The sequence below is a fragment of the Myotis brandtii genome, unplaced genomic scaffold, assembly GCF_000412655.1.
Source record: "Myotis brandtii unplaced genomic scaffold, ASM41265v1 scaffold77, whole genome shotgun sequence".
In the NCBI taxonomy this organism is placed as follows: domain Eukaryota; kingdom Metazoa; phylum Chordata; class Mammalia; order Chiroptera; family Vespertilionidae; genus Myotis; species Myotis brandtii.
In genome coordinates this window covers 3,319,766-3,333,427 of record NW_005371082.1, presented here as the reverse complement: position 1 = coordinate 3,333,427, position 13,662 = coordinate 3,319,766, and the positions used below count along the sequence as shown (strand labels likewise).

General features: G+C 37.8%; 1 protein-coding gene across 4 annotated transcripts in view; it reads right to left on the bottom strand.

Annotated features, from left to right (window-relative positions):
* The window catches only part of NBEA (neurobeachin), a 776,030-nt gene that overhangs the window by 454,618 nt on the left and 307,750 nt on the right, over positions 1-13,662 (bottom strand). For all 4 annotated transcript variants that reach the window (XM_005883142.2, XM_014530733.1, XM_014530734.1 and 1 more), the window contains one exon: positions 4,474-4,582. In XM_005883142.2, the coding sequence (XP_005883204.1) occupies positions 4,474-4,582 (109 nt within the window). The remainder of the gene's footprint in view (positions 1-4,473; positions 4,583-13,662) is intronic.

The following is a 13,662-nucleotide window of genomic DNA, read 5'->3' as shown; positions in this document are numbered from 1 at the left end:
TCATTAGTCAACAGAGCCAAATATCAACAGTACTTTTTCAAAATAGACTCGCCCAAGCCAAAAACCGACTTCTGCGCATGGGCCACGAAGTTTCAATCGCACTGTACGTGCGCCCACACGTGGAATTTTGTGGAAGAGCTACACTCAAGGGGCCAAAAAGCTGCATGTGGCTTGCGAGCCGCAGTTTGCCAACCACGGGTCTAGAGGATTTATCCAGTGATGTCAGTGGTGTATTAAAGTCCCCTACTAGAATTGTATTGTTGTCGATTTCTCCCTTGATATCTTCCAGGAGTTTTTTTCTTTTTATTCATTTGGGTGCTCCTGCATTGGCTGCATATATGTTTATCAGGGTTATATCCTCTTATTGTATTGATCCCTTTAGTATTATGAAGTGGCCTTCCTTTTCTCTTGTTATGGCCTTTATCTTCCAGGAGTTTTTTTTTATGTATTTGGGTGCTCCTGCATTGGGTGCATATATGTTTATCAGGGTTATATCCTCTTGTTGTATTGATCCCTTTAGTATTATGAAGTGGCCTTCCTTATCTCTTGTTATGGCCTTCACTTTGAGGTCTATTTTGTCGGATATAAGTATTGCTACCCCAGCTTTTTTTTCATTTCCATTTGCCTGAAAGATATTTTTCCATCCCTTCACTTTCAGTCTGTGTGAGTCCCTTCTAATGAGGTGGGTCTCTTGTAGACAGCAAATGTATGGGTCATGTTTTTTTATCCATTCAGCCACTCGATGTCTTTTGATTGGACCATTTAGTCCATTTACGTTTAAAGTTATTATTGAAAGGTACTTGTTTGTAGCCATTTCTTTTTTTGTGTGGCTGTTTTCTTTCTGGGCTTTTTATTTCTTCTTTTTACACCAGTCCCTTTAGCATTTCTTGCATTGCTGGCTTGGTGGTGGTGAACTCCCTTAGCCTTTTTTTGTCTGTGAAGCTTCTTATTTCCCCTTCAATTTTGAATGATAGCCTTGCTGGATAGAGTATTCTTGGGTTCAGTCCTTTGCTTTGCATCACTTTGTAGATTTCTGTCCATTCTTTTCTGGCCTGATGTGTTTCTGTTGAGAAATCATTTGATAATCTAATGGGAGATCCCTGGAATGTAACTCTCCATCTCTCTCTTGCAGCCTGTAAGATTCTCTCTTTGTCCTGAACATTTGCCATGGTAATTATGATGTGTCTTGGTGTGGGTCTTTTCGGGTTCACCTTGTTTGGGACTCTCTTTACTTGTGTGACTTTTTTCTTCCTCACCTCAGGGTAGTTTTCTGACATTATTTCTTTAAATAGATTTTCTAAACCTTGTTCCTCTTCCTATTGTTCTGGCACCCCTATTATGAGTGTGTTGCTTCATATCATGCTGTCCCATAGTTCCCTTAGGTTTTCCTCCTGTCTTTTAATTTTTTTCTTCAATTGCAGTTCATTTTGGGTGTGTTTTGCTTCCCTGTCTTCTAATTCACAAATTCGGTCCTCCGCTTCTCCTATTCTACTGTTGAAACTTGCCATGGTGTTTTTTATTGCAGCTATATCATTCTTCATTTCTTCTTGATTCTTACCTAAGTTATTGATTTTTTATCTGTTTCTTCTTGATTCTTACATAAGTTGTTGATTTTTTTCTCCATCAGGTTTATGAACTGCATGACCCTTATTCTGAATTCTTTTTCTGACATATTGCATGCCTCCGTTTCACTTAGCTGCTTTTCTGGCGATTTTTCCTTTTCTTTCCTTTGGGGATTTGTGTACCCATTTTGGGTCTCACCAACTGATCTAGATGTTGAGTCATGCAGGGGCTGCTCCTCATTTGGCAGTAGATCCTCTGGTGGATGCTGTTCGCAGCAGTGGTGTCACCTCTGGCTGGTTGGGGAGGCTGCTCTCACAGCTGATGTTCCTTGGACAGGGGTGGGCTGATCACGAGGTTGCTGCTCCTCAGATGCAGGCGGGCTGAGCACAGCTGCTGCTCCTTGGATTGAGGCTGGCTGCATGCTGCTGCTGTTCCTCAGATGGGGAGGGCTGCTTGCGTGGCTGCTGCTTCTCAGGCGGGAGTGAGCTGCACGTGCGGCTGCTGCTCCTCGGACGGGTGTGGGCTGCTCACCCAGGTGCAGGTCGTCAGACAGGTGCAGGCTGCGTGTGGTTGCTGCTCCTCGAACCAGAGCGGGCTGCGCAGGGCCACCGCTCCTTGGATGTGGTTGGTCTGCTCATGCAGCTGCTGCTCCTCGGCAGGGGCGAGCTGCTTGGGCGGCTGCTGCTCCTTGGGTGGGAGTGAACTGCACGTGTGGCTGCTGCTCCTCATACAGTGGCGGTCTGCTCACACGGCTGCTGCTCCTTGGATGGGGGATGGGCTGCTTGCACGGCTGCTGCTCCTCAGGCAGGAGCGAGCTTCACATGCTGCTTCTGCTCCTCGAATGGGGGCAGGCCGCTCACCCAGCTACTGCTTGTTGGACAGGTGCAGGCTGCATGTGGCTGCTGCTCCCTGGACCAGTGTGGACTGCACAGGGCTGCCAAATTTCATGCACCGGGCCTCTATTCCTATATAATAAAAGCCTAATATGCTAAGTGTCCAGTCGTCTGTTCAACCAAAGTGTAATATGCTAATGATATGTTAAGGCCATTCAAACGCTCACTATGATGTGTACTGACCACCAACAGGCAGACAGTCGACTGGTCGACCAGTCACTATGACATGCACTGACCACCAGGAGGCAGACGCTCTGACCAGTAAGTTAGCTTGCTGATGGGGTCTGGCCAATCGGGACTGAGCAAGATGGGCTGGACATGCCCTGGAGCCCTCCCATGATCCCTTCCTGTCTAGCCAACCTCCTGTGTCCCTACCAAGCCCTGATTGTGCACCAGTGGGTTCCCTTCGCCTAGCCCTCTCGCAATCCGGGACCCCTCGGGGGATGTCAGAGAGCTGGTTTCAACCTGATCCTGCAGGCCAGGCCCACTGGTGCATGAATTCATGCACCGGGCCTCTAGTTAATAAATAATAACACAAGAATAAACTCTGTTTTATGCACTCACAACTGTAAATCTACTTTTGCCCCTACCCTGTACCAGTATAAGTGAGTCAAAACTGATCCTGCATGGAATTCAGTTAATATTTTAAATCTTATTTACTAACAGAAGTCAAAAAATAATTCAATATTCTTCTTTTGTTTAGAGTTCTGACATATTTTATACCTAAAGATATTCTTCAATAATAGAATATAACTATACTGTTACCCAGAATTATAGCATGATATTCTGGTAAATATCTAAATGTTAGTTATTGTTCAGGTAATACAAACGTTCACTTTGAAAAGCAATTGTTAATGTACTTTAATCAAAGTTTAAAATATTTGGTATTTTTTTTGAAATAAGTTTTATGCAACCCCATATGACAAGTGTATGCTTTTTCATCTGACAAATGACACATAGGATATTGGTATTACCAGTAAAGTGCCAACAACTATTTCTCTGTCTCATGCTTTTCAGCTGGCCAGGTCAGAGATCACCAGACCTAGTATATCAACTTGCATGACTGAGAGAGCTGGTTTACTGAGATAAAAACCTCATCAAAACTGAAATGTTGGGCTACAACTTCAAGCCATATAGCAATTGTTCACATATGGCATCAGAGGAATACATTGGTGAAGTTATGTATTATTTTCAAGGCCACTGACAGTCCAACTTAAGGCAAACACCAGGTCCCCTAAATATTTCTGAAGTCATTTTTGTTTTGTTAATTGCATTAACGGTAGTAAATGTTATATTTAAAACACTAAAATAAAAATACTTGTTGAATTGAGGCAATATAAATATTGGTGAATAATTATTGACATGTTATAAATATAGAAATAATATTTTAAATTAAAAATTATTTCTATGGAATATATATTACTTCAACATCCTTTAGTGTTTACATAACAAATAGAAATGATAGTTAATTTATCCTTACTCAAAGTACTTATGAGGATTTTTAAACTATTATATTTCCATACATACATATAGATCTACATATATATCACACAACAGTAATGCTTCAATTGTCAATAAAATATCAATTATAAAAATAAAATATGAACTAAAATGCTCTGTGAACACTCTAAAGATGGACATATAATAATAAATTATTGAATGTTTGGTAAAACTCAGTTTCTTCATACAACCTCTTATTATACCCGTATCTAATGGTAAGTAAACTTTGCTCACTTAAAAACTATGAAAGCAATTGCATTAAAAATTTTTATTTACCTTTAAGGATAAGTTAGAATAACTTCAGTCTACTGAGTGGTTAGTAACAGGGCTGGAGGGATCTCTTCATGTTGTAAATGAGGTGAAATAAACTAGTGTTCTGAGTTTGACATTTACTAAAAAACTCCAAAGCCTTCAGTGAAATTTTCTCTTCAAAACACACTTCTTAATGTAAGGTTACCATTGGCAATCGCTGACTGATAATAGAAAAGCAGAATTTAGTCTGCTCCAAAAACCTTACCTCAAACTCTGCATGTTTATGTACATCCTCAGCTCTCTGTCTGTTCAAAATAAACTCAGCTTCATTTGCAACACGAACTATGTGGTCCTTCATAGCATGACATAGTAATCTAAAAAGAAAAGTATGTTTGAAGTTATTATTCTTAATAGTTTTGGTTAATCCAACTTTTTCAATAATCAATCTTCAGTATTATAAGCATTAATTATGCATACATTTCAGATAAAGCTACATTATAAAATTAATATAGTTGAAATTATAATTCAATGACATTTCAAATATAAAAATATGCCATAAAACTGTTACAGCAATGCTTCTGTTAAATAGTGTGTCTGTGAACAAATTATCTGGTGAATTTAATAAAGTTACTTTATGCAATAAAATAAAGAGTAAAAGACATCCAAATATGAAAGGAGGAAGTAAAACTGTCATTATTCGCCAATGACATGATATTGTACATAGAAAACCCTAAAGACTCCACCAAAAAACTAATACTAGATTTAATAAATAAATTTGGCAATGTAGCAGGATAAAAAATTAACACCCATAAATCAATGGCATTTTTATACACCAATAATAAACTCTCAGAAAGAGAAACAACAACAAACCAAAACAGTCCCATTGCAACAACAAAAAATTTAAGATACTTAGGAATAAACTTAACCTAGGAGGCAAAACACCTGCACTCAGAAAACTACAGGACATTGAAAAAGAGGAAGATATAAATAAGTGGAAGAATATACTGTGTTCTTGTTTTTTTATTTTTTTTTTGTTTTTTTTTTTGAGAAGCAAACTTATAAAGTAATTTCATCTTCTTTACCTACATTTTTTAAAAATTAGTTCTCATACTCATATCCATTATCTAGTTTTGCTCCACATAAACTTTAAACAAGGATGCTATTTTCAAAATCACCATTCATTTTTTTCACTGCTCATTACTGAAATGAATCATCCCCTTTTTTTTCTTGCCCAAGTTGTCATAAATTTCAATCAGAATAGGATAGCTTTAAGTTTGTATTAACTTTTGTATTTACCAAATACCAATTCATATAATTCTGCATTTATTATTCACTACATTCTGTCTATCCATGGCAAACTTGTCTTCACTGATAAATATGTACAAGCAAAATATAATACTTATGTATCCTGATATTCCTAAACTATGACTTAAATATAATTTTTAATCCTCACTAAGGATATTTTTAAATTTATTTTTAGAGAGAAGAAGAGGGAAGAGGGAGAGGGAGCAGGAGAGAGAGAGAGAGGGGGGGAGGAAGAGAGAGAGAGGGAGAGAGAGAGAGAGACCGGTTGTGGGGATCCAACCTGAAACCGTAGGTATGTTCCCTGACTGGGAATTGAACTTGCAACCTTCTTTTTGGTGCACAGCAAGATGCTCCAACCAACTGAGCCACCTGGCTGGGGCTAATTTTTCAAAGCTATGTATGTCTTTGAAGTGAGTCTGACTCTATTGAATTTATTTCTGCTTTTTCAGGTAGTAAGGTTGAATAACATAGTATTAAATTTTATTATCTTTTCACAAATTTAGTATCTATGTGGCATCTTCTAATTTAAATTCTGAGCAGCACTAAACTGAAGATAGTTCTCATTAGAAATCTTCCCAAAACCCATGTCTGGTCTGATATAGAGTTCATTACTCCATGATGAGATTTGGGTGACTCTGTCGCTCTGGACTACCAGAACTTCCTGGCAGTATGACAGAGGCACCACTAAAATCTTGCATAGCAGCAGGATCATGGAGATAGCACTTAGAAACATGTAAAGGTAATCTCTCATATCACTTGAAAGGGACAGAGGCACATTCTAATAGAAATATTGTCTAGTTTACAGTAAAGTTAACAAAAACATAAGTTATTCAAAGAACCCAAGGCTAGGGCAATCTGTTCGAAACAACAATACTTAGGGGGAAAAAAACACCCACTCCTCTACAAATAATGTTCCGGGCAAACAATCATATTGATAGTCTTAATCTCAATCACTGAGGGAGCTGGAAAAATAAGAAGTTAAACAAAGACTGTAAGAAACTCTAAAAATTAATTTTGATGAAATCATCGGCCTATATTTTATATAACTAAGGTTTCAAAAGAGAAAGATGTGAGATGTTTGTATTCAGTTCAAAGTCTTTGCTTAGTGTCTGAAGGCTGAAGAAAGCCAGGGAAAAAATCAAATATATGCAAATTAGTGAAAATTACAAAAATTAAATAGATTAACAGAAGAAAGCAGAAAAGTAGAGAGGCTCAGGATTTGGCTGGTTAGTAGTACTATACCCAGGAGCAAAACGGTGGATTGACAAAGCAAAGAGGCATGGGTAGCAGAGAAGGGGATGGGGAAGGGAAGAGGCTTTCCTCAGAAACACCAGGGAAATTGCTAAAATTACTTGAAAGTCTGTTCTCCTATCTGTGACACTTATGCATTATATATCAACTAATGTATGTTGTTTTATTTTCATGCAAAGACAGCACCTTTTAACTGATTCACAGTCATTCTGGGAAACTTCATTATCCATGTGGAAAACCATTCACCAATACAAAAATATCTTCCAGACTTTCCTAAGGGGCTTTGTGTTTGTATTTGGACAGCCCTTTAACACTCAGCTAGGCAGGTTTCCACTCTACCTTAGCATCCACTCTCTGCTTACATAGTGTCCATGTCAGCAGAAGGTAAGGGTTTAAAGATCCTTCTTAGGTGCTTCTTTCCAGAGCATGCATACAGTCCTAAGCGTGAGTGTGGCCTTTAGATTTCCAAAATATGCCATAAGTTTTTAAAGCCCTTATGTACATCTCATTCCCAGCTGTTCCTCCTAAGCTTTTTGGTTAGTCTATTATTTGCCCCAACTGTTATGTATCACCTCAGGCAGTGGCGACCTAAGACATTAGTCTATAAATGTTTTCCACAAATGCCCTCAAGGAACCAGCTTTATTCATATTAGACAGGCCAGAACAAATAATTGAGTAAAATTATTTGCTAGTAAGATCCATTTTGCTCCCTCTGGTACAGTACTTGTAATGTGAATTTGAAAAAAAAAAAAGCCCCCATTGAACTGGGGAGCAAAGAATAAATGGGACTGGGATAAGTTAAAATCTCAGAATTACTCCATCACCCTCATACTTTTTAAAAATATTTTTGTTGCATATACAATTACCAAGTATTATTATTTTTCTCAACTCTTTAAAAGTATGTCACATTCTTCTAACTTTCATTATTGTTTTGCTAATTTTTCTCTTTTTGTTCATACCTGTTATTTTGTGTGGGTGCTTTTATCTCTTTATCTTTGGTGTTTTACAATGTTAGTACCATGACTCTAGGATGGGTTTCTTTGATTTATCCTACTTTACATGTGATTCCTATACCTCTATAGTCATGGTTTCAATCAGTTCTAAAATATTCACGACAATCATCTTTTAAAATTTTTCATCTACTCTGTAATCTCTGAATTTTCAATTTGATGACTTGTAAATTAAACTTTCTAAATCGACTTTCATATCTGTTAATACACTTTTCATTTGTCACCTCTTTTTTTTCCTCTGTATTCTGGATAAATGTTTTAATATATATGTTCCAGGTCAATAATTTCCTACAACTTTATCTAATCTGACAAATCATCAATACATAGATTTTTTTTCAAAAACTGTATTTTTAAATTCTACTAGTTTCAATTTTTAAAATCTTCCTGTTCATTTTATTTCCTGTATTTCACAATTCTAATCTTGACAGTCCTTGAAGATACAAATTTTTGTGTTTTTCCTTATTGATGTTCATACAAAGTATCTTTCGATTTCATGTACTTAGTCATCTTTGATTGTTACACATTTGTGGTTTTAATCTGTGTGAGTCCAACAGAACTAATGTGGGTATGTGTTTGCTTTTATCTCTGCTGATATAAAGGAGAGCCCACTAGAACCATATCAGCCTCTTGTAAGGATGTTGGCTTAACCTGAAATTTCCAGGCTAGATTTTTTACTTAATTTCTGGCTAAAAGCTTAAAATCCCCAAAGCACTGTTCTTTTAGGCATATGACCCAGGGCATACCTATTCTTTGAGGCACCAGTTTATTAGGTGGAGAAGTGGCCCTGGAGAACTCCTCAGACCCATACTGCCCTATCTAAAATTGTAAGATTATATTTTAAGATCCCTATGTAGAATCTGAATGTTCTACAGCAGAAGGAATCTTAGATCCCTAAGTAACCCATACAGCTTTAATAGAAGTCCCTATTCATTTTTAACCCATTGAAATGGGACTTTAAAAACATTCTATACTAAATCATCAAGCTTTGTCAATTTTTACTTTCTTAATATATTTTAATCTATTTATTCACTGCATTAATATTGCTTTAACTTAAGCCTTATTAATCTCTTATTTAGATTACAATAGCTTCCTAATTTTTCTGTCTCTTCCAAATCTGCTATCTTCTAATACATTTTCACTTTGCCATTAGTGTTATTTACAATTAAATTTCTTCAGGGACTACATATAACAGACAAGATAATAGTCAAACTTATATATAGATGCCTGTCTACTTTCCAAACTTGTCCTTGGCCACTCTGTCATACTTATCCTATGTTCTAGAAAGCCTTTGTAGTTCCTTTAATGAGTCATACTATTTCAGGGCACTTTTGTATGCCATTTCTTCTTCCTATAACTCCTGTCATCCACTTCTCCCAATAGAACTAAGAGAATGTCTCATAATTTCTCAAACCTTCTGGGCATTATAATATTAAACATTGTCTTAGGTTTATTTTTCTTTCTTTTTAACAAGTCTCTCTCAGACTGTAAGGTTTGTTAAATAAGTTATAATGCTGATTCATCTCTATATCTAATATGATTTGTATGGTACCTGTCATAAAGTATGGACTCATCGATATTATATAACTAATTGGATAAATGACTGAATAAATTTAGGAAGGAGGGCAAATAACATTTTAGATTTTAATGATAAGGTTGTTTTTTAACTATAAAATCCTATGATACATTTAGCACACAGAAAATGAGGTAAATAAAAATATCCGATAACTTAGGAATATCTATTACAGATACTGTAAGGAGGAAATATCTGTTTTGTTCCTCACAGTAACTATATAACAGGAAGTAAATAAAGTGGTCTTTGCCTTCTCATGTAAGTTGATTTTTCAAAGGAAATAGAAAAGGAAAACAATTTGTTCAGTCACATTCATTCCTGTTATAAAACAGGGTTGCAATGGCCCTGGCCAGCTTGGCTCAGTGGATAGAGTGTCAGCCTGCGGACTGAAGGGTCCCAGGTTCGATTCCGGCCGAGGGCACATGCCTGGGTTGCGGGCTCGATCCCCAGTAGGGGGTGTGCAGGAGGCAGCCGATCAATGATTCTCTCTCATCATTGATGTTTCTATCTCTCTTTCCTTCTCCCTTCCTCTCTGAAATCAATAAAAATATATTTAAAAAAACACACAAAAAAACAGGGTTGCTATGGATGTAGGAAATAATAACTCAGGAGACAAAACAAAGTATTCTATTTCCATTGAAATAGTTATCAACAATGCAAGAGCTGATGTTCTAGGAAGTATCCAATTTTATTTAGTTTGTTATTTAAACTTAAATATTTCTGTAATTTAATGAAAGAAAAAAGTCAATAGCAAAGGCAATGTGAGAGGTCAGACAAATTAGTCTTCCATCATCTGTAGATGAGTTAGGGGACTAAAGGCAGAACTAGCTTGTATTTAAGTTCTGCCTTTTCATAGCGTTAAAAACTTGGACCAATACTTCACCCTGTGTCTGAGTTTTAATTTCCTGTTACTGTTTCAGATGCCTCTATAAACTGGAGGAAAGAGTACATTCCCAAATTGTAAGATTATATTTTAAGATCCCATTTATTTAGTCAAGAAGACAGACTCTGATTGGAGGTGAAGTGGCCACACAGTGCAGGAGCAGATGTAATAAGTTAGTGTCACCTCCTCTGGCCCCCAAAATCTCAAAGGCAGACACAGAGTTTCTAGTGACATTGCAAGGTAGAGTGTGGCTGGATTGGAGAAGCTCAATTTCTTTCAGTGCTGCAGTCCTTTAATAGATTATTTAAAAATCTGGAAAAATTTACAATTTTTATTTTAAATTTTTTTATTTTGTAATGCTTAAAAACTTTGGTTCATGAACCATTTTAATGCCAACAAGACATTACCTAATGAAAATAGCAGAACAAATGCCTTGTTGCCCTGAGAAGTATCTGACACTAACTTTTCTGCATTCCCCCAAAATACATTTTCGTTAAAGAGGGAAGACCCTTACCTCATATGGTTGTTAGGAGCAAGTGAGATTATTTGCAAAGTCTTGACATTAATTAAGAACACAAAAAAAGCCGTTGACTTTTCTAAAAGATACACATTGAAACATTGGTTATCTTTATACTCACTAGAAGCAAAAAAACCCAAAGATAATAAAAATAATATTTAGCTATATGGAGCTCCATATCTGATGGGGCATCAAAGCATTTCTGCATATTCATAATTTAGGTTTGTAATAAACTGTGACACTAACCAAACTTTTTTTTTTTTTTGAAGTCTGACCTAATTTACTTATTCCATTAGCTGTGGAAACAGAGATGAGAACACCAGGGCACAGTGTGGTCTACGCAGCAGCCTTTCAGAGCCCTTCCATTCATGCAGAAAAAGGGAAAGTGGAATAGACATAAACTTAAAATTTTACACATACGGTTGCTAGGGAGAAATTATACAGGGAAACTAGTTATTCTCTTAAAATACTATATTTTCTAGAGGATAAAATCTATAAATTATTCATGCATTTGGGTCAACTTATTATATAAAAAATATAATCAGACCTACATTTGTCTCAGAATAGATTCAATATGGAAATTGGGGTTTTCCTTGGGCATAAGTAGAGAGAAGAAAGATAAATATAAAGGGTAGGGCTAGAACATCAGATTGAGATTTAAGGACTTGATGTGGAAGAGAAAGAGGCATTAAAAAGTTGGGAAGAGGAGAGAAAATTAGTACTGGTTGAAAACCACCCATTTCCCCCATCTTTCTTTAGAATTAAAGTATTTTATTTCTTTGCAAAAAACTTATCAATACGAGTTTGAACAGAACTTGTCTTCTTCTCATCATATAACTTATAAAATGGAGCAAGCATCTTTTCTAAGTCTTGGTGACTTGAACTTTCATATTTCTTTCTAAGTTTGGATTAGCTTTCATTGTGTTCTTTGTACTTTCAAAGTGGTGAAATATTCCTGAGTTTCTTTAAAGTGAAGTTTTAGGCTGGTATCACTTCCTCTGGGCCATTGTCCATCTTTTTGTCACAATGACTTTCCTCATTGATGTCCATAAGTTCACCTTCTCTGAATTCCTGTGACAGCCTAGCTACCTTGCTCCAAAGGGCACAGTGTCAACATTCCAGAATTACCTATATCTCGTGTAACCCATTTACTAGTATATTCAATTAGTATCCCACTGAAGTGACTTCAGCTTGTTTTTTTGTGTTCATAGTTCTTTTTTGTTTGTTTTTTCTTTATTGATTAAGGTATTACATATGTGTCCTTATCCTCCCATTGCCCCCACTCATGCCTTCAACCCCTGGTGTCTGTGTCCATTGGTTAGGTTTATATGCATGCATACAAGTCCTTTGGTTGATCTCTTCCCCTTATCCCCACCCCCCGCTACCTTCCCTCTGAGGTTTGGTGGTCTGCTTGATGCTTCTCTGCAACTGGATCTGTTTTTGTTCATCAGTTTATGTTGTTCATTATATTCCACAAATGAGTGAGATCATGTGATATTTATCTTTCTCTGACTGGCTTATTTCACTTAGCATAATACTCTCCAGTTCCACCCGTGCTGTTGCAAATGGTAAGAATTCCTTCTTTTTTTACAGCAGCGTAGTATTCCATTGTGTAGATGTACCCACAGTTTTTTAATCCACTCATCTGCTGATGGGCATTTAGTCTGTTTCCAAATCTTAGCTATGGTAAATCCTTTCTAATTGTTTCTGTTTTCTTGGGATATATTCCTAGAAGTAGTATTACTGGCAAATGGTAGTTCCATTTTTAGTTTTTTGAGGAAACTCCATACTGTTCTCCACAGTGGATGCACAAGTCTGCATTCCCAACAGTAGTGCAAGAGGGTTCCGTTCAGTTTTAGCAACATCATATTTTGTCTCTTTGCTGTACTTTACTCTTTAATCTGTTGGTTATCCACTTTGGGGAATTGTCATGTGAATTTACACTTGGAGAAAAGAGGCAATGTGCATTGCTGTCTATGTTTGAACTAAATACAAATGTGCAGTGACTAATCATTGACGGACTTTGAAGAAGGGGCATGTTGGTCACTGCTCATGATGCCACATCTATTATATACATGGGGATTTATGGATCAAATAGCCCACAACTCTTATATAATACAGTTAAGATCTATCCTATCTAATAATAGAGAAACATGGTAATTAGCCCTACCTCCGCTACCCATCCCATTGGCTAATCAGGGCGATATGCAAATTAACTGCCAACCAAGATGGCGGCCGGCAGCCAGGCAGCTTGAAGCGAACATGAGGCTTGCTTGCTTCAGTGACGGAGGAAGCCAACGTTCCCCGCCTGCTTCTGCCGGCCTCTGAGCTTGCAGTTTGAAACATTGTTACAAATATAGAAGCTAAACAAAACCCCAGAAACCTGCTTTCAGCCAGCTGGGATCTCAGAGCTGGAGTTGAAACAGTGTATCGATTATAGAACCCAAACAAACCAGATACCTGCTTTCAGCAGCTGAGGCCTCAGAGCTGGAGCCAAACCTCAGAGCTAAAGCTGGCCCAGAATTTAAAAAAAAAGAAAAAAAGGAGTGGTTGGGAGCTTCAGTCACCCGCCAGCCTGAAAACAGCCCTCAGCCCCTCACCCAGACTGGCCAGGCACCCCAGTGGGGACCCCCAACCTGAAGGGGGTGTGACCAGATGCAAACAGCCATCATCCCCTCATCCAGGTGGCAGGCACCTCAGTGGGGACCCCCACCATGATCCAGGACACCCTTCAGGGAAAACCAGCCGGCCCCCACCCGTGCACCAGGCCTCTATCCTATATAGTAAAAGGGTAATATGTCTCCCGGCACCAGGATCAGCGGAGCAGTGAGGTCTCACTGCCCCTGTGTCAAGCAGAGCCGCGAGGCCTCCCAGCACCGGGATCAGCGTGACAGGGGGCAGCAACCAAACCCCCTGAT